Source organism: Phacochoerus africanus, chromosome 7 (assembly GCF_016906955.1).
Source record: "Phacochoerus africanus isolate WHEZ1 chromosome 7, ROS_Pafr_v1, whole genome shotgun sequence".
NCBI classification, from domain to species: Eukaryota; Metazoa; Chordata; class Mammalia; order Artiodactyla; family Suidae; genus Phacochoerus; species Phacochoerus africanus.
In genome coordinates this window covers 20,492,363-20,514,055 of record NC_062550.1, presented here as the reverse complement: position 1 = coordinate 20,514,055, position 21,693 = coordinate 20,492,363, and the positions used below count along the sequence as shown (strand labels likewise).

The window sequence follows — 21,693 nt, the reverse complement described above, 5'->3', positions numbered from 1 at the left end:
TAAGAGAGAAGAACAGATTGCCCCTACCCCACTCTGTCGCCTGTGCCCCCCTCCCTGGGATCTGGAGGCCGTGGGCTGGGAGGCTGGGATGGGAGCAGACCTGGGCACCCTTGCCACAGCCCATTGCCCAATGCTCCCTCCCTCGCCACCTGCACAGCCCCGGGCCCCGGGCCTTGGCTTACCACAGGGCCTGGGACAAAACCCAGAACAGAGCCCCATTGACGGCGGCCACCATGGCTGAGTGGGAGGAGACCAGCCAGCCATTGGTGGGGTGGTGGGGGTGGCCAGGGGAGCCCGTATCATCCTGTTCCAAGTCAGAAGCACCCCGGGGCAGGGAGAAGGAGGTGGCATCCTGCCCCCGATGGTCTTGGCTGAGCTACAGCTCTGAAGCCCAGGCCATAACTGGGAGCGGCCCCCCCCTCCCACTGCGGGAGAGGGACACCCCCAGCCCGCAGGGCTCCTCCCTCTCTTCCTGGGGCGATGGGGCAGGAGTGTCTGGCGCACAGGAGCCAGCCCAGTTAGGAAAAGATAAAAAGCCCATCAGTGGCCCAGCAGCTCACTTTGCTCCCTCCCAGCTCTCGCAGCCTGCGCTCCAGCCCCTCTGCAGCCATGAGGTCCTCCGTGTCTCAGCAGACGTATTCCACCAAAGGGGGCTTCAGCTCCAACTCTGCCAGTGGAGGGGGCGGGTCCCGGGCCCACACTAGCTTCAGCTCAGTGACCGTGTCCCGGAGCAGTGGCAGCAGCAGGGGGGCCCCTTGTGGCCCCAGTGCAGGCGGCTTGGGCAGCCGGAGCCTTTATAACTTGGGAGGCAGCAAGAGCATCTCTGTCAGTGTGGCTGGAGGGGCCTCGTCCGGGCGGAACCTGGGGGGCTTTGGCCTTGGCGGGGGGGCCTACGTGGGCCTGGGGGCTGGCAGGCAGATGTTCGGGCCGGCCTGTCCTCCTGGCGGCATCCAGCAGGTCACAGTCAACCAGAGCCTGCTGACCCCCCTCAACGTGGAGATTGACCCGGAGATCCGGCAGGTGCGCACGCAGGAGCGGGAGCAGATCAAGACCCTCAACGACAAGTTCGCCTCCTTCATCGACAAGGTGGGCCGGGGTGGGAGGAGGCAGGAAGGAGCCGTGCAGTACCCGCTGGGCCCCTAAGAGAGGGCGGGCTGGGCTGGGCTGTCACAGCCCATGTGCCCTGGGGTGGGCATTGATGGAATGACTTTGGGAGCACTTCTAGCCTGAGCCTGGGATGCCTGGACCTGCACAGCTGGACCGTCTTTATTGTCATTGATGGTGCATCTCAAGTCTGCTCAGAGGCCCGTTGGCCTAGCCCAGCCTGACCATGTTGCAGCCTTTCGTAACACCATCACTAATGGGTAACCCCTTAGTGGAACAGCTTGCTTCACCCTCTGCCATCCAGCCTCCCACCTGGCACAGCAGCCCAGCACACACCTGGCTCCACAGGAGCCTGATCTCGCAATGAAATAGTGGACTGTCTTCATTGCTACTCTTTGTGGCGTGGCCCTTACTGCCTCTTTTCATTTCATCGCTGGGGACTCTGGCTCAAGGGTCATGTCCCCAAGGAGCCGCATTTGCTCCCTGGTCTCTTAGTTTTGGAGGAGGCCTAAAGATGAAAATGTGAACAGGACACCCTTGGGGGTGGGGGTGGGAGTCCTAGGGGAGGCCTCCTTCTCATTCCTCCAATTCTTCCTCCCTGTTCCAGCCAAGAAGCTCAGCTTGGGGTGGACAGGGAGGGCGGTGGTCACCAGGTCACCATGCCTATGCTTTGCCATTTGATCTGTCCCAGATTGACTTCTTCTCTGGCCCCCAGACCAACCAGGGCAGCTCTTGGCCTGATCTCTGACATCTCCAGGTCCAGTTTGTTGCACTGTCTGCCTCTATCCTCAGCCCCCTGACAGTGGGGGTGACGGAGATGAGGAAAATCCTGGTGGATGATCAACCTCGGCGCTGTCATTTGTGTGTTCCCAAAGGACATTCATGTCGCCTCTCTGATCTAATACCCCCAGGGCCCCAGGAAAAATCAGTGGAGGTGATAGCGTGCTTACTGTGAAGGAAGTTGAGGTCTGGAGACGTTGAGTGATTTACCCAGGATCAGACAAGCACTTGGAGGCAGAGGTGGGCCTGGGACTCAGGTGGCGTGAAGCGGTCTGGTTGGCTGCTTGTGGCAGGTGCAGATGTTGCCTGGTGCCTGGGACCAGGTGTGTGCTGGGCTGCTGTGCCAGGTGGGAGGCTGGATGGCAGAGGGTGAAGCAAGCTGTTCCACCCACTTTGTCACCTTCTCCCCTAGTGACTTCTACTTTTGCTGTGGGACTGTCCCAGAGGTCAGACAAGCAAAACCCCCTCTCAGGCTCTCAGAATCACTGCCTTGGAGCTGGAGGCCTGACACGTTGTCCATGTCTGGTTTCTTGGAAACCTGCCTGGGTGGAGAACCTCTCTGGGGGCCTATTAAACTCATGCCCTGAACCCCCTTCTGAGTCTGGAGGTAGGGCTGGATATTTTAAAACTTAAAAGTCAATTTTACAGAAAAGTTGCAATAATAGTACAACACATGCCTATATATCCTTTCATCCAGATTCAACAATTTTTAGCATTTTTGTCACGTATTCTATCTTTCTATCTCTCCGTATGTATATTTGTATATCTCCATATGTACATATATATACACATATACTATATATGTATTTGCATTTTTAAAAGTTGATTTCGATACAGAAACATTGACCCAATCTGCTTTACCCAAGACAAGTGGGAAAGGGAGACCCAGGAAGAGGTGACTTGAGAGTCACCAACCAGTAAATGACTGAGCTGGGGCTTTTAGGCTTATTAACTCTTTAGAGTCCTTGCCATTGGATTAGACTGTCATTTCTGGCAGAGATTGTTTCCTCGGGAGCTCCTCTCTACAGCAAGGTGCAGCCCCTGTGTTGTCCTGTGACATCCTGGTTGGTGACAATGGGCCTGGTCCTTGGTCCCTCCTGGGGCTAGGGGATAACACCACCCACACTTCCTGCTCTGGCTCAGGTGCGGTTCCTGGAGCAGCAGAATAAGGTGCTGGAGACCAAGTGGGCGCTGCTGCAGGAGCAGGGCCAGAACTCTGGTGTCACTAGGAAAAATCTGGAGCCCCTCTTCGAGAACTACATCAGCAACCTGCGCATGCAGCTGGACAGCCTCCAGAGTGAGCGGGGGAGGCTGGACTCTGAACTGAGGAACATGCAGGACCTCGTTGAGGACTTCAAGAACAAGTGAGGAGGGCTGGAGAGGATGGGAGCATGAGGGGGATGGGGAGGGGACAGCGTGGGTCATCTCCCCAAAGAGGGCCACCCCACTTCTGGGTCCAGCTGGGGGAAGGCCCAGACGGAGCTGCTTCCCTCCGGGGCTCAGGCCCTGGACCCATGGAATCCTGGAGGATTGTCACACAGCAATGGTGTTGCAATTTAAAATACTATTATAAGGTAGGGAGATGAGTGTAACGAACCTTTATATTCTCATTGCCCAGCTTTTTTTGTCTTTTATTTTTTGCCTTTTCTAGAGCCGCTCCCGCAGCATATGGAGATTCCCAGGCTAGAGGTCGAATCAGAGCTGTAGCTGCCAGCCTACGCCAGAGCCACAGCAACGCGGGATCCAAGCCATGTCTGCAACCTACACTACAGCTCACGGCAATGCTGGATCCTTAACCTGCTGAGCAAGGCCAGGGATTGAACCTGCGACCTCATGGTTCCTTGTCGGATTCGTTAACCACTGAGCCACAATGGGAACTCCCTCGTTGCCCAGCTTTAATAATTATCAACCAATCTTGTTTTTTTCTGTCCACTCTCTTTCCCTCTTTCCTTATTGTCTCAAAGCAAATCTCAGACTTTACGTCATTCCACTCACAAATATTTTGCTGGATATATGCATATAGTTCCTCTGCATAACTTAAAAGCACATAAACACAATGACATAAGAACACCTAAATCTTAAAAAAAAATTTTTTTTTGGCCACCCTGCCGCATATGGAGTTCTAGGGCCAGGAATCATTTCCAAGGTGCAGTGGTGACCTAAGCCGCAGTTGCAGCAATGCGGGTTCCTTAACACACAGTGCTGGTCTGGAGATTGAACCTGCGTCCTGGCGCTCCCAAGACACTGTCGATTTTGTTGTGCTATAGCAGGAACTCTTAAAACAATAATCCTCAATAGCATCAACTATCCAATCAACAACTGAATTGCCAATTGCTCCACAAATGTCATACATTTAAAAAAATACAGTTTAGGAATTCCCATCATGGCTCAGTGATTAGCAAACCTGACTAGCATCCATGAGGACGCAGGTTTGATCCCTGGCCTTGCTCAGTGGGTTAAGGATGCGGCATTGCCATGAGCTGTGATGTAGGTCACAGACATGGCTCAGATCTGGCTTTGCTGTTGCTGTGGAGTGGGTCGGCAGCAACAGCTCTGATTGGATCCCTAGCCTGGGAATCTCCATATGCTGTGGGTGCAGCCCTAAAAGACAAAGAGACCAAAAAAAAAAAAAATACAGTTTAACTGAATCAAGATGCAAATAAGGTTCACATATTATGATCAGGTGATATATATGAGTTTAAGGTTCAGACTTTCGTAACTTTTCTAAATGCTTGACACTGATAGTTTCTAAATCTTCAAGTCTCCGCAACTGCAGTTGGGGAGAGGTTAGCTCCTCTCAACAACATCCTGCTGTTGAAAGTGAAGGCAAAGGTTAAGCACTGTTGACACATCTTCACCTGTTCCTCTAAAGCCTCCTAAGGGCTCTGATCCAACACGATGACTGCTCTCACTTGTCATATTTTTGCACGAACATTGTACTTATTTCTTCAAAGGGGGCAGGAAAATAATTACAGACTCTACCCCAAGTTTCTTCTTTGGTTGGCTGCTTTGAAGAGTTGCTTCACAAAGGTGTTCTTGGCCATTGTGGGACCCATCAGGGTTCACTGTCTCGAATGGCAGAACTGGGCTCAGTCTTCCCTGTGTATCAGGTACGAGGATGAAATCAACAAGCGGACTGCCGCAGAGAATGAGTTCGTGGTGCTCAAAAAGGTGAGTGGGGTGGCAGGGAGCGGGGACAGGTGGTCCTTTGGCTGCCAGGGTTGGGCTGACTTGGAGAGAGTCGAGAGCCCTGGGGGCTGAGCCAACTGCCCCGCCCCCCCCAACCTCTGCTCGCTCTCAGGACGTGGATGCTGCGTTTATGGGCCGAATGGATCTGCATGGCAAGGTAGACGGGCTGACAGATGAGATCAACTTCCTGAGGCATCTCTATGAAGAGGTGAGATAGCCAACAGACAGGGATCCTTTCATTCTCATATAGCTTGGGGGACTCTCCCTGGAAGTCTGACCAGAATTCACCGGTGTGGAGTTCCCGCTGTGGTGCAGTGGGTTAAGAACCTGACTGCAGTGGCTCGGGTTTCTGTGGAGGTGCGGGTTGGATCCCCGGCCTGGCACAGTGAGTTAAAGGATCTGGTGCTGCCACAGCTACAGTTTAGGTGGCAGCTGCAGCTTGGATTCAGTCCCTGGCTCATGCCACAGGTGCAGCCATAAAAAAATTCACCAGTGCAACTTCATTGATAGAACATGGTCCCTGGGCCTTAAATCAATCCTATCTTCCGTGTATTACATGCTTAGGATGGGCCAGGCACTGGGCTAAGCTTTTTACATAACCCTCTTAACAACTCCATAATATAGGTACTATTATGGTCTCCATTTTATAGTCAGGGACACAGGCTCTAAGTGACTTGCCCTGGTCACACAGCTAGTTAGAGGAAGTGCCGGGATTAAAACCTGGTTCTTGGATGTCAAAGCCTGACTCTTACTACTGTTCTATGCTGTTGCCCCTCTTTGCCAAGGTTGTAATGGAGCATGAGATGGAGGAGCAGAGAAGGACAGAGAGAGGGCACTGAGAGTCCTTGTTAGAGCAGGAGACCAGGTGTGGGTAGTGGGTAGATCAGAGAATCTAGGAGGGGGTCCCAGGAAACAAGAGGGCTTTAAAGACTAGGATGAGAGGGTTGAACTTGACATGAGTTGATCATAGACTCTTAGACTCAAGAGGCATAGGGATCCCAAGGCCAAACTTTTGCTCCGTATAAGAGCCCCTCTCTCTAACAGATTGACAGGGAGCAGGAAGCCTCTACTAGAACACTTCTGGTGGCAGGGAGCTCACAGTTTTTTAGGGCAGGCACTTCCATTGTTGCATAACTTTATTGGAAAGCTGACTTGAATCTTCTTCCCATGAATTCTGCTCTTGATTGGCCCTCGTTCTGCTTTTGGCCACACATAGCCAATTGTCTTCCATGTGACCTATGGTTTTCTTTCTTTCTTTCTCTTCTTTCTTTCTTTATCTTCTTTTTCTTTCTTCTCTTTCTTTTCTTTCTTTCTTTTCGTTCTTTCTTTCTTTCTTTCTTTCTTTGTTCCCCTTCCCCTCCCTTTTCCTCCTCTTCCCCTTCTTCCTCCCCGCTCTCCTTTTCTTATCCTCTCCCCCCTTTTCTCTTTTTTCCTTCCCCCCTCCCTCTCCCCCCCATTTTTTTTTTTTTCCTTTTCTCCCCTTTCTCTTTTTTCCTTTTTTCCCCCCCCCCCCCCTTCCTCTCCCTATCTCTTTTCCTTTTTTTCTTTCCACCTATTTTCGCTTCCCTCTTTTTCCTCTCTTTCCTTCTCCCCCCCATTCTTTTTTTCCCTCCCCCCCTAGTTTTCTTCCCTTCTCCTTCTTTCCCTCTTCTTTTTGTTTTTCCCCCCTTATCTTTGCTCTTTTTCTGTTCTTCCTATGTCTTTCCTCCTTTGTTCCTCCTTTCTTCCTTTCTTTCCTTTGTCTTTTTGCTTTTTCCTTCTCCTTTTTCTCTCCTTCCCCTTCCCTCCCCTTTCGGTTCGTTTTTTCCCCCCTTTTGTTTTGCCCTCTGTTTTCTCTCCCCCCCTATGGGGACTGCAAAGACCAGCAAGTAGGATCCCCCCCTTCTTCTTCTCTCCCTATACTTCCTCTCCTTCTCTCCCCGCCTCCCTTGCTCCGCCCTCCCCCTCTCCCCTTTCCCCCCCCCCCCCTCCTTCCCTTCCCTTCGGTCACCCTGCCCTCCCCTCTTTCCTCGCCTCTTTCATATCTTTCTTTCTTTCTTTCCTTTCTTCTTTTCTTGTCTTTTCTTTCTTTCTTCTTTTTTCTTTTTTCCTTTTTCCCTTTTTCTTTTCTTTTCTTTCGTTCCTTTTCCTTCCTCCTTCCTGTCACTTCCTTCCTATTCCTTCCTTCCTTCCTCCTTCCTTTCCTTCTTTCTCTTTCGTGCTTCATCTTTCTTTCTTTCTTCTTTCTTTCTTTTCTTTCTTTCTTTCTTTTCTTTAGCCTTTCGCTTCCCCTTCCTTCCTTCCTTCCTTCCCTTCCTTCCTTCCTTCCTCCTATCCTTCCTTTCCTTTCTTTCTTGTCTTTCTTCTTTCTTTCTTTTCTTCTCTTTCTTTCTTTCTTTCTTTCTTTCTTTCTTTTTCTTTCTTTCTTTCTTTCTTTCTCGTGGTTATCTTTCCGTGGTTTTTGGTTTTCTATCTTATTTTTTTTTTCCCCTTTTTAGGGGGCCCCCGAGGGCGCGAAGGAGGCCCCCAACGGCCACTGGCCCTTTTAGTTCCTCAGTGCCCGCAGCATATGGAGGTTCCCAGGCTAGGGGTTGAATCAGAGCTGCAGCTGCAGTCTTACACCATAGCCACAGCAACAAGGGATCGGAGCCCCGTCTCGAGACCTACACTGCAGCTTGAGGCAACGCTGTATCCTCAGCCGCTGAGAGAGGCCAGGGATCAAACCCACATCCTCATAGATTCTAGTCAGGTTTGTTACCGCTGACCATAATGGGAACTCCTGGGCAGGTGAGTTTTTGAAACCTAACCTAAAAGTTAAGGATTCCCTTTTTCATTGTTATTGTGTTTCATCCCATCAATTTAGGTCATTGTGGGTGCTTTGAAACTTGATTCTCCTATTCTTATATTGAAGATGTCCAACTGGATAAGTGGATATATTAGTGATGCCCAGCTTTGGGTTCTGTGCAGACCTGATAAAACTTCAGTTAATTATTTGATAACAGTGTAAATCATTTTTTTTTGTCTTTTTAGGGCTGCACCCATAGCATATGGAGGTTCCCAGGCTAGGGGTCGAATTGGAGCTGTAGCTGCTGGCCTACACCACAGCCACAGCAATGTGGGATCCAAGCCGCGCCAGCCACCTACACCACAGCTCATGGCAACGTTGGATCCTTAACCCACTGAGCGAGGCCAGGGATCGAACCCACGTCCTCATGGATGCTAGTAGGCTTCATTAACCCCTGAACCATGACGGGAACTCCAACACCAGATTCTTTAACACATTGTGCCAGGCCAGGATCTAACCTGCACCTCTGCAGAAACCTGTGTTGCTGCAATCGGATTCTTTACCCACTGGGCTCAGCAGGAACTCCAAGATCTCAGCATCTTTAAGTGCTTATTTAAATGTGAAAGCTGATGGCCCTGGAAACACAGGGAGGGTCTGTAAATGTCAGGGTATTCTAGAGGAAAACACTTGGGTTTTGAGTGCTCAGCAGACTGGTCCCAGTCTGGGTCCCCTGCTCAGTCAGTCTGGATGACCTTGGATCTAGTGACCTTGGATGTGTCCTTTCCCTTCTCCAAGGCTCGTTCCTCTCCTGCCTATGTCAGGACCACTGTGAATGGGGTGCAGGCTGTTAACTGGCAGGGTAGTGGGGTTTGAGCCAGGTCCATGCTCCACTCTCCAGGCCTTACTGTGGCCTCTGTCCAGAGGAGAGTTTCCCATTTTGCACAGAAGCTCCCTGTGGGCCAGCTGTGGCCCTGCCTGCCTCATAGGATGTTCTGTGGAGTGAAGGGACTAGTGAAAGTGCTGGCTCAGGGCCCAGCACAGCTGCGGTGCAGTAAGTACTCCTTCCCTTTTGCCATCTTTAATTTCTGGACGCCTTCAAATCCACACAAAGCAAGATGTCTACAAAACTGGTACCCTGGAGTTCCCACTGTGGCTCAGCGGTGATGAGGCTGACTAGCATCTGTGAGGATGCAGGTTTGATCTCTGGCCCCTCTCAGTGGGTTAAGGATCCAGCATTGCCACAAGCTGCAGCGTAGGTTGCAGCCACAGCTTGGATCCCACATTGCTGTGGCTGTGGTGTAGGCCGGCAGCTGCAGTTCCCATTCGATCCCCAGCCTGGGAAATTCCATATGCTGTGGGAGCGGCCCTTAAACCCCCCCCCCCCCGCCCCAAAACTGGAACCCCATTTCCAGCGGGAGAGACTGAGGCCTTTCCTGGCAGTTGTAGCTTCCTTCTGGGGTGGAGCCTGGGGAAGAGCACAGGCCTCCTGATGCCTCCTGGGGACCCTGGTCCTTCATCCTTCTGTCGCCTTTCAGGGGTCTGGGGCAGGGGCACTGATGACAGCTCTTTCTGCTTCTGCAGGAGTTGAGCCAAATGCAGACACATGTGTCTGACACCAATGTCATCCTCTCCATGGACAACAACCGCAACCTTGACCTGGACAGCATCATCGCTGAGGTTAAGGCCCAGTATGAGCAGATTGCCCAGAGAAGCAGGGCTGAGGCTGAGGCCTGGTACCAGAGCAAGGTGAGAAGGTGGCTGGCTCAGGGATGCGAGCTGGGGCTGCAGGTGGACCTTCCTCTCATCGTGAGAGGCCTGGGCCTCTAGGCTCCCTGGAGGCCCAGGGCCAGACATATCCAGCCGGCATAGGGACCTCCAGCTGTGAGCGTGGGCCAGGGCCGGTGGTTACCCGTGTGGACCTGGAACCATCTGACAGCTCTCTGCCATTTCTTTGGCCTCCAGTATGAGGAGCTGCAGGTGACAGCTGGAAAGCATGGGGACAACCTGCGGGACACCAAGAATGAGATCTCTGAGCTCACCCGCACTGTCCAGAGGCTGCAGGGGGAGGTGGATGCAGCCAAGAAGCAGGTGAGCCTTTGGCTGGGGGGCCTGAGGGTCAGGCCTCCGTGTTGGCAGAGGAGTGCTGAGGGGTGAGGCCTGTTCTTCTCGTGGACAGAACGCTCTCAAATGCTGGACCATCAAGATCACCACACTCATCTTATAGGAGAGGAAACTGAGGCCCAGAGAGGGGAGGGGCCTTGCCCAAGATCACACAGCGTATCAATGGTAAAACAGGTGGGGTGACCGCCTCCAAGAAGTCGATCTCTTCTCCAAGAGGTCAGAGTAGGAGGCTGAGGGTTCAAGGGTTCAGGTCACTGTTCTTTGTCTAGAGCATGCTAACAAGCGTGGATATGGGAGTTCCCTTTTTTCTTCTTCTTTGTTTTAGAGCCACAAGTGTGGCATATGGAAATTCCTAGGCTAAGGGTTGAATTGGAGCTTGCAGCTGCCACCCTACACCACAGCCACGGCAACACCAGATCAGAGCCACATCCGAGCGCTACACCACAGCTTGTGAAAACCCCGGATCCTTAACCCACTGAGCGAGGCCAGGGATTGAACCCACATCCTCATATACACTATACAGGATTCTTAACCCACTGAACCACACTGGGAACTCCACGAGATTTCCCGGTGTGGCTCAGGGGTGACAAACCTGACTAATATCCTTGAGGATTTGGGTTTGATTCCTGGCCTTGCTCAGTGGGTTAAGGATCCAGCGTTGCTGTGAACTGTGGTGTAGGCTGCAGATGTGGCTTTGATCTGGCATAGACCGGCAGCCACAGCTCTGATTGGACCCCTAGACTGGGAACTCCCATATGCTCTGGGTGTGGCTCTAAAAAAAAAAAAAAAAAGACATGGATTCCTCTCCAGATCAGAGTGAGGAATTTGGTTAATGGGGAGATTGTAGTATCTATTTTATCTCTTTGGGGGTCACTGGGCTGAGCTGCAGCAGGAGGGACTAAGATTAGACTTCAGTAAGAACTTTCCCAGTGGTGCTATTTGATCTTGTTTGTGAAGTATCACCTCCTCCCCCCAGATGAATGTTTCTCTTTTCCTTCTTTCTCAATTGTTTGGGGCATTGTGTGGGGAGATGGGGATGGGAATGCCTGGCTTAAGGGTAGAGAGACGGAGGCAATGATCCTGGAGGGTGTTCCCAACACCTCTCATGCCCTGGGCAGTGCCAGCACCTGCAGTCTGCCATCGAGGAAGCGGAGCAGCGCGGGGACCTGGCATTAAAGGATGCTCAGAAGAAGCTTGGGGACCTGGACATAGCCCTGCACCAGGCCAAGGAGGACCTGGCCCGGCTGCTGCGTGACTACCAGGCCCTCATGAACGTCAAGCTGGCCCTGGACGTGGAGATCGCCACCTACCGAAAGCTGCTGGAGAGTGAGGAGAGCAGGTAGGCGCCTCTCCTGCCCTAATTCAATGGTCTCTCCACCCTGCCTGTGGGAGACTCCGTGTAGCTGGCTCTGGTGTAGCAGCAGGGAGATAAGGAAGGAGTCGGGGAGCTGGACTCCTAACTCATCACCGGAGGGAGGCTCTCCCACTTGTGTTCACTGTCCCTGCTGCATGTCTCCTTGGTTGGCACAACCATCGGGAATCCTGATGGTGTCTGGCTGACCAACAGGATCAAGGCTTTCTCTTCCAATACCAGATTCCATCACTAGCAGAAGCTTTGAAAAAAAACCTCATGGCCTCTCTGCTCGGGGAAGATATGAGGTGTAGCGATAGTCATGTTAGCTAGAAACCAGGCAGCTGTTGTGGTTTGGCTTTGTTTCCCATCCTATTGGAGCTGGGATGCTGTCTCTGGCCCATGTGTGGAGTTGGAGGGTGGGCAGGGAGTGGATGGGGCTGCCTGTCTGCTGCAGCTCTGCTTTCTTTGCTGCACTGGCTTTAGGACCTGGTGGAAGGGCTCCTGGATGGTAGAAGGGTTCCTGGCCCAGGGCGGCCACATGCCACACTTCTCATGTCTCCTGGTCTTGTCATGTGGACCCTGGCTCCTGATGGTCTCAAGGCCCATTGAGTTGATCTACTGTAAAGGCAAAGTGAGGGAGGGAGAGGGTTTTCAGTTGAGCTCCTGGGACCAATGACACTTCTCTTGGGCTTTCTGGTTCCTCAGGATGTCTGGAGAATGTCCCAGTGCTGTGAGCATCTGTGAGTATTTTGTCATCCTGGGCCCAGCCCCAGTCCTCTGCTCAGTCCACTCAATCTGTCTTTGGCCAAAAGCACGTATTCCCTCCACTTGAGCCACGGAGATGGGTTCCAAGAGAATGAGTTCCCTGCCCCTGGTTTCCCAGGGACCCACTGTCTGACTTTGTTCCCATTCCTCACTGATTTCTAGAAGCCCCTGGCCCTCTCCCGGCATGGCTGCCCGGCCTCACTCAGACCCTTTGCCTTACAGCGGTGACAGGCAACTCCACCACTGTGTACGGAGGCGGTGCAGCAGGCTTTGGAGGTGGCATCTCCCTGGGTGGGAGTGGGGGGGCAAGCAAAGGTGGATTTAGCACCAATGTGGGCTACAGCACTGTCAAAGGAGGGCCTGCTTCTGGGAGCACCTCCATCCTTCGGAAGACCACCACGGTGAAGACATCCAGCAGGAGGTATTAGCTGCTGTCTGCAAGCTGGGGCCCCTGCATTCTTCTCACTACTCCCTCATCCCACCTCTGCTGCCCTCCCCACACACCTCCTTAGGAGGAGGAATAGCCCCAGGACCCCAGACCCAGTGTATTTGCGTGTGATCTGCATGTTCAGAAGGGCTCAAATCTATCCATGTTTTCTCCTTGGTTCTGCAATGGGATGGGAAGGGAGGTTAAGGCCACCAGCTCGAGTGATCTGTGTGGGTGATTTGGGGTGATTTTTTTGACTGCTGAGAAGAGGCTGGATTTCCTAGGCCATCCCGGCTTTTCTCACCTTTTCTGCTCCTCATCTCTGAACTCAGTTCAGGTTGAGGGAGGATGGAGGGAAGTCAGAAGGTCCCCAAAGGCCCTTCAACTTTCCCAGTCTCCATCTAGACCCACCCTCTCCCTGAATCTACCTGTACCTCCCTCCCCTGTCTGTGCCTGTGATGTGTCTCAATAAAAGGCAACTGCACTATCAATCTGTGGCTCCAATCTGTCCCACTCAGGGAACTGAAACTCTCAACTGATTGACTCCCTGATGGTTAAGGCAGCAGCAGTCGGGCTCACATGCTTCAATTGTGCTCAAAACACATTAGCTCAATACCATCACTATGTGCCTTGGCTATTACTCTCCCCCTTTCGGAGTTCATAAGCGAAGGCTGGAAGGAATATGTAAGCTGCTCATGGCAGGACCCAGCTACTGAGCAGCTGCCTATTACCCAGCCCATCCCCAGATGTTATTGAGCCTTCTGTCAACTCTGTGAGGAAGGCAGCATGAGTGTTCAGCAGAGAATCTTGAGCTTCAAAAGTGGGTAGACCTGAGTTTAAATCCCATCTCTGCTCCTTAATAGTTGTGTGTGAGTAGTAAGGCAAATTACCTAACTGTTCTTAAGTCTCAGTTTCCTCCACTGTAAAAGCAGGGTGTGATGAGAGCATGTATAAAGCATATGGCTCAAGAGGGCCTTAACAGGAATAATTTCCCTTCCCCCTATATTTTTGTTTCCTAGGTCATCATCTTGGAGTCAGATGATTTCTCTCTCAGCCCTCACATCCAGTTATCAACAAGAATCCACATTTTCCTATAATAACTGAATATTTATTCTCTCAAGGGCACATGGAACATTTTCCAGGATAGATCTTATGTTAGACCACAAAATAAGCATTGACAAAAGATCACAAGCTTTTCCTCCAAAATCAAGAATAAGACAAGGATATCCACTCTCACAACTCCTATTCAACTAGCCAGAGTAATCAGGTGATATAAATAAATAAAAGGCATTAGAATTAGAAAGGAAGAAATAAAACTGTCTCTATTTACATATGCCATTTTTTTCTTCTTTTTTTGCCATGCCTGCAGCATGGACAAGTTTATGGGCTGGAGATTGAATCTTTGCCACAGCAGTGACTCAAACCACAGCAGTGAAAATGCAAGCAGTGACCCTTAAACCCACTCCACCATAAGGGAACCCCAGATGACATGATTTTATATATAGAAAGTCCTAAAGACTTCACCAAAAAACTGTTAGGTCTAATCAATTAATTCAGTAAAGTGAAAGCATACAAAAATACATAGTTTTTTTATACATTAAAAACAAAAGAAATAAAGAAAACATCCCATTTACAATAGCATCAAAACAATAAAATGCTTAATAAATTTAACCAAGGAGATGAAAGATCTCTTCATTGAAAACTATAAGACATTCATGAAAGAAATTGAAGAAGACACAAATAAATGGAAAGACAACTTGTGCTCATGGACTGGAAGAATTAATATTGTTAAAATATCCATACTCTTCCAAACTATTTATAGATTCAGTGCAATACCTATCAAGATTCCAAGGACATTATTTACAGAAGTAGAAAAAACACTCCCAAAACTCATGTGCAACCACAAAAGAACACAAAGAGCCAAAGAAATCCTTAGAAAGAAGAGCAAATCAGGAGGCACTACAATTCCTGATTTCAAACTATATTGCAAAGCTGTGGTAATCAAAACAGTATGGTCCCAGCATAAAAACAGACACATAGATGAATGGAATAGAATTGAGAGCCCAGAACAGTCAACTAATATTTGACAAGGGAGCCAAGAATACTCCATGTAGAAAAGACACTCTTTTCAATTAATTGTGCTGGGAAAATTAGACATTCACATGTAAAAGAAGGAAACTAGAACTCTGTCTTACACCACTCACACAATTAACTTAAAATGAATTGAAGACTTAATGTAAGACCTGAAACCATAAAACTCCAAGATGAAGATATAGGAAAAAGCTTCTTGATAGGGGAATTGGCAATAATTTTTTTGATTTGACACCTAAAGCATGATAAAGAAAATAAAAAATAAACAAGTGGACTGTATCCAACTAAAAAACTTCTGCAAAGCAAAGGAAACAATCAACAAAATAAAAAGCCCACCTACGGAATGGGAGAAAACTTTTGCGAACCACATATCTGATAGGGGGTTAATATCCAAAAAATATAAAGAATTCACATAATTTTGTAGTAAAAACCTCCAAATAATCCAATTAAAAATAGGCAGAGGACTAAAGAAACATTTTCCCAAAGAAGATATTCAAATTGCTAACAGGCACATGAAAAGATGCTCAGTATCACTAATCATCAGGGAAATGCAAATTAAAACATAATATCACCTCATGCCTGTTAGAATAGCTATCACCAAAAAGACAAGAGGTAGCATATGCTGCTGAGGATGTGGAGAAAGTGAACCCTTCTGCACCATTGGTGGGAATGGAAATTAATGCAGCAGCTATGGAAAACAGGGTGGAGGTTCCTCTAAAAATTAAAAGTAGAGCTACCAAAAGTCCCAGCAATTTCACTTCTGAGTATTTATGTAAAGGAAACAAAATCACTGTGTTGAAGAGCTGCACCTCCATCTTCACTGCAGCTTTAGGTATAATAGTTAAGATGCCAAACCAACCTAAGTGCCCAATGGCAGGTAAAGAAGATGTGGTCTATAGATACAATGGAATATTAAAAAAAAGCTATAAAAAAGGAGGAGTTCCCATTGCAGCTCAGCCGAAACCAATCTGACTAGTATCCATGAGGATGCAGGTTTGATCCTTGGCCTCGCTCAGTGGGTTAAGAATCTGATGTTGCCACGAACCGTGGTGTATGTTGCAGACTCAGCTCAGATCTGGTGTGGCTGTGGCTGTGGCGTAGGTCTGCAGCTGCAGTTCCAATTCAACCCCTAGCCTGGGAACCTCCATATGCTGTAGGTGCAGCCCTAAAAAAAAAAAGAAGGATATCTTGCCATTGCTACAACATAGATGGACCTTGAGGCCATTATGCTAAATGAAATAAGTCAGAGAAAGACAAATATTATATGATTTCACTTATAAGTGGAATCTAAAAAAAAAATCATAGAAAAAAGAGATCAGATTTGTGCTTACCAGAGTTAGGGAGTCAAGGGTAGGGAAACTGGGTGAAGTTCGTCAAAAGGTACAAACTACCAGTTACAAGATAAATATGTTCTAGAAATGTGATGTACAACATGCTGGCTATAGTTAAAAATGCAGCATGGCATTAAAAGTCACTAAGAGAGTAAATCCTAAAAGTTCTCACTACAAGGAAGAAAACATTTTTTTGTGACTGTAGGAGGTGATGGATATTAACTAAATTTATTACAGCAGTCATTTTGCAATATATACATATACCAAGTCATTATACTGTATACTTTATTTATTTATTTATTTATTTGTCTTTTTGCCTTTTCTAGGGCTGCTCCTATGGCACATGTATGTTCCCAGGCTAGGCATCGAATGAGAGCATCTCTCATTTTACCTGTTTTACAAACGGGGCTGTGGCATATATGCTTTTGATGACCACAATGGCTTTGCCAAAATATGTTGGGTAACCCCTGCTGGCACACGCTTGGGGGGAGACCAGGAGTTCTCTCTACCCTTGGGAAAGGAGGGACCTGGTGCACAGACCTCCCCACCCCTGATTCTAAGGGCTCCCCACCCTCTCTCTGTCCTCACTGCTGACTGTTCCTTTTCTGCAGAGTCTCTGATCCCCAAGTTGGCTCGGGCTCCCCAGAGAGTGACTCAGGGATGGTTGAAGTCGAGTGGCCGAAAGGGGTGAGGGCACAGACCTGATCAGGGTGCGGGAGTGGGAGTGCTTTCCCACACCACACACCAGGTTTGGGGCTGACAGTGATCCAGGGCTTGGGATCCCCATAATCCCAGGTCTGAATGCAAGGGCTTGCCGCCCTCCCTGAGAAAGCCCCAAGCGAATACACCCTTGGCTCGGCTCCACACCCCTGTCAGCTGCTCAGCCCTCTTTGAGAAGATGGGAACAGCTGCCAGTTGGGGAAGCGTCACGGAGAAGAGCGCGGAGACAAGAGCAGAAGCTGCGGGGTGGGGCGGGAACCAGCTTTTAGCTGTGGCTGCAGGGTAGAGGCACCTTGTCCAATCCCTGCCTCTGGTCCAGAGGCTGCAAGGGGGCATCCTTCCTCTTTGTAGGGAAGGAAACTCCTCTTTGCGTCTCTCCCTCCAGGGCCAGCGCTCTCTTGCACACAGGGCACGCCTGCCTTTTGTTTCTCCAGCTACAGTTTGAGGATTTTGAGAACTCTGGCAATTCTGACTTCATAATAGAGCCACAGAATACGGCTCTAGTTTAGTGCTTTCTTCCCAGTTGGTTTGGGTTTCTTTCCTTCCTTCCTCTCCTTCCTTTCTTTCTCTCTCTCTTTCTTTCTCTCTCTCTTTCTTTCTCTCTTTCTTTCTTTCTTTCTTTCTTTCTTTCTTTCTTTCTTTCTTTCTTTCTTTCTTTCTTTCTTTCTTTCTTTCTTTCTTTCTTTCCTTCCTTCCTTCCTTCTTTCTTTCTTTCCTTCTTTCTTTCTTTCTCTCTCTCTCTTTCTTTCCTTTGGCTGCACTCATGCAGGTTCCCAGACTAGGGGTCAAATTGGAGATGGAGCTGCTGGCCTGCACCACAGCCACAGCCACAGCAACGCAGAATCTGAGACACATCTGCGACCTACACCACAGCTCATGTCAACGCCGGATCCCTAACCCACTGGTTGAGGCCATGGATCGAACCCGTGTCCTCATGGATACTAGTCGGGTTCGTTAACCACTGAGCCGTGATGGGAATGCCCCCGGTTTGGATTTCTTATAGGATGTGTAATTTAGTTAATTTGTGTTTAGTTAGTTGGAGGACATAGAATCAGCCCCTCAGGACAGTATCTTATTGGGTACTTGGAAGGACAAGGCCACATGAACCAAACAACCAGTCTTGTGACAAAAGCAAGGACAGAACATGCTGACTGAGACCCCCTTACTGCTCTGCTGGACCATAAGCCACAGGTCTAAGTTGCTCTATGATGTTTTCCCCGGCAGATTCAGATACAGAGCATTGTGGTGGAGAGGTTAAGGTCACGAGCTTGAAATTAGGCGGAGAGGACTAGCCTCCTATCTCCACCACTTCCCAAAGGTGTGATCTCGGGCAAGTTACATAACCTCTCTGAGCCTCAGTGTCTGTAGCTCTAGACTGATCAGAGGAACCCCAGTTTTGCAGGGTTGTTGTGAGGAAGGGAACTCTTAATAAAGGCACCCAATGGAGTTTGCCTGTGGTGTAGCGGGTTAAGGATCCGGTGTTGTCACTGCATCAGTTTGGATCACTGCTGTGGTGCATGGTGCATATTCTATCCCTGGACTGGAAACCTACATGTACTTTGGGCTTGGCTGAAAAAAAAAAAAGAAGAACCCCCCCCCCCAAACATCCAATATCCTGCATATCACATGAGAGTTCCTGCCACCTGAAAAGCAAGGCAGCCTTTCCCTTATTTTATTTTATTTTATTTTGTTTTATTTTATTTTATTTTATTTTTAGGGCCACACCCTTGGCATATGGAAGTTCCCAGGCTAGGGGTCGAATTGGATGTACAGCTGCTGGCCCACGCCACAGCCACAGCCATGCGGGATCCGAGCTGCTCCTGCGACCTATGCCACAGCTTGTGGCAGTGCTGGATCCCCGACCCACTGACTGAGGTCAGGGATCAAACCCTCATCCTCATGGATACTAGTCAGATTCGTTTCCCCTGTGCCACAATGGGAACTCCCTTTCATCTTATTTTTTGTCTCAGGGATGTACTCTAGGAAAATCTACCATAGCGCTTTCTCTTAGTATTGCAGTGTCACAGCTACAGACGGCAAGACGCAATGAATGCGTCATGAGACAACTCGGGGCTGCATCTCTCTGGATGCAAACCCTCCTCCTAGCCCACAAAAGTCCTCATCAACCCCCTGGGGCAGCCAAGAGGATAGAGCCATGAGTGGGAGGTGCAGAGACCAGATGAGGTAGCGAGGGGTCTGAGCTCTGGGCCCCACGAAGCCTGTGGTCCTGGCAAACCTCCCGCTGCCTCTCAGGGTAGGAAAGCAGGCAGACAGGCTCAGGTCCCCAGGGGGTGGCTCCAGGTGTCCTCTGCTCCTGCAGCTGCAGCCCCAGCCGTGTGAACCCTGGGCTCAGGGTGTACATTGGCGGAATCTGGGATGCTGGTACCCTCAGAGCTCCCTTGACCTGAACAATTGGTTGGATCAGGTTTGTTCAGGTGCCCATTTCTGGATAGGCAAACTGACTTCATGCCAGGCAGGGTGGATGGGTTGAGAGGCCAGGAAAAGCAGTCTTTGGGATCAGATTGATGGAGGTTCAGGTCCCAGGTCCAGTTCACGCTACGGTGTGACCCTGATGGCTACTTAACCTCCCTGGGTTTCCAAGCCATCATTTGTCAGCATGATTTTTTTCTTCTTTTGCTTTTTAGGGCCACACCTATAGCATATGGAAGTTCCCAGGCTGGGGATGGAATCAGAGCTTGAGCTGCCGGCCTCTGCCACAGCCACAGCAATACTGGGTCCGAGCCGGGTCTGCGACCTATACCACAGCTCATGGTAACACCGATCCTTAACATACTGAGCGAGGCAGGGATTGAACCCACATCCTCATGGATACTATGAGGTTCTTAAACTACAGAGCCACAAGGGGAACTGAGCCACAGGGGAACTCACTGTAAGCCTGACTCTTATACTGACTGCAGAGCTTTTGGGAAGATGACATGACCGCAGGTATAGAAAACATCCAGCACAACACCTGGCATGACGCTGGCAGTTGATAAATCCTCATAGAAAAGGTGAGAGGATGTTCAGCCCTGTCCCTGGTAGGAAATGGTCCGGGCACTAGGATGCTGACTTCCTACAAGTGGTGGGACCATCCTTTGGGCTTTCTCCGTGGACCTTTGATGAAGCCGGGGTGGGGGTGCTCCTGCCCTCCCTGCCACGGCCCTCCCCCCACCCTCCATTGACTTAGAGGGGCAGGGGCAGGGAGAGCCAGCAAAGGCCAAGGTAGATGGGAACAGAGGGTGGGGTACGGGTCAGAGGTAGCGGTAAGAAGAGGGCGGGGAGAAGGGACGAGGGCGGAGGTGGGGAGGGAGGAGCTGGCCAGAGGAGAGTGTCCAGCCTTTCCTGCTGCCATGTCCCCACGGCCTGGATCCACTAAGCACCCTTTTCTCACTCCAGGGCCCCGCCCTGCTCGCTCTCTTCTCACAGAGCGAGCTGCTCCTCTCCGCTGTGGCCAGCTTTCATTCAGTCAGGGTCGGCTTTACCTGGGGGAATTGTATGGACCCCCAGCACCGCAATGGGTCGCCAGATTTGGAACATAAGTCTCATTAGGAATGGAGAAGGAGGATGCAGATGCATCTGATTTCCCCTCAAAAGTGGCAATGGCAAAGCCTGGGCAAGATAAGAATGAATGCCTACGGGCCTACTATGTACCAGGCCCCGTGGATACATCATTTCATGATCTGTGAGGCAGGCGTCCCATATTATAGAGGAGAGGATGGGTTGAATGGGTTCAGAGAGGTTAGGTAACCTGCCCAAAGTGGCACAGCCAGTTAGTGGCAACAGGTGAGGTTTGAACACAGATGCCTTGTACTCAGTGGGGAAGAATTGAAAGTGGGGCTTAAAAGGAGGATTTTATATTTGCTCTGAGAAAGGGCTCAGAGCTTTCACCATTCTGCCAAAAGTGCCCCCAGCAACAAACATTTCCAAGCTTCTGCTCTAAATGCTGAGACCACTGTGGGAAAACGGAGCACACCCTATCCCCGTGGAGCCAAGCAAACGACTGGGCCGCAAATGGATAAGGGCGCATATGATGCTGGTCTGGGATCCTGCAAACACAGACCCGAACGGAGTCCCAAGAAGGAATGTCAGTCTTGGGGGCCTGAGGTAGAGTCCCCTCCATTGGGTCCCCAGCTCCATGCTTGGCATACGGTAGATTCTCATTCTTTCTTCCTCCCTCCCTCCCTCCTTCTCACTCTCTTTCTCTCTCCCTCTCTCTTTCTTTCTTTTTCATTTTTAAAAGCTTTATTGAAGTAGAGTTGATTTGCAAGGTTGTGGTCATTTCTGCTGCACAACAGAGTGATCCGGTTATATATGCACACACATCCACGTCCGTTCAGATGCTTTTTCCCCATAGACAATCGCAGAGCCCTGGGTAGAGTTCTCTCTGCTGTACAGCAGGTCCCCATTGGGCAGTCATTCCACATGCCTCAGTGCACATACGCCAGTCCTGCATCCTCAGTCCATCCCTCCCCCATCCCGCTTGATCATCTCTCGGTCCCGCCACGTGGCTCTATTTGCAGCATTTAATATTTATTGATTTACATTTAGGTACTTTCAGAATTTTTTTTCCCCCCCATGGGTAACTTTATTTATTCTGTAACATTTTTATTAAAGATTTTTATTTATGCTATTACAGTTGATTTACAATGTTCTGTCAATTTCTGCTGGACAGCAAAGTGACCCAGTCATACATATATACACATTCTTTTTCTCACATTATCCTCCATCGTGTTCCATGAAAAGTGACTAGATATAGTTCCCTGTGCTCTACAGCAGGATCTCATTGCTTATCCACTTCAAAGGCAATAATTTGCACCTTCCTTTCTTCCTTCCTTTCTAGGGCTGCACTCACGGCATACGGAAGTTCCTGCGCCAGGGGTCAAATCGGAGCTGTATCTGCTGGCCTATGCCACAGTCACAGCAACACCAAATCCGAGCTGCATCTGTGACCCGCGCTGCAGCTTGTGGCAGAGCCAGATCCTTAACCCACTGAGCGAGGCCAGGGATTGAACCCTTGTCCTCAAGGACACTATGTCAAGTTCTTAGC

At 49.8% G+C, this 21,693-nt stretch overlaps 1 protein-coding gene across 1 annotated transcript; it reads left to right on the top strand.

The window, feature by feature from the left end:
• The first annotated feature begins 578 nt into the window (after positions 1-578).
• On the top strand, positions 579-12,995 carry KRT79 (keratin 79). The gene is made up of 9 exons (XM_047786705.1): positions 579-1,086; positions 3,028-3,248; positions 4,995-5,055; positions 5,186-5,281; positions 9,419-9,583; positions 9,800-9,925; positions 11,077-11,297; positions 12,018-12,052; positions 12,300-12,995. Exons 1-9 carry the CDS (start codon positions 610-612, stop codon positions 12,503-12,505), a joined length of 1,608 nt encoding a protein of 535 aa, XP_047642661.1. The 5' UTR covers positions 579-609; the 3' UTR covers positions 12,506-12,995.
• Positions 12,996-21,693: the final 8,698 nt, after the last annotated feature.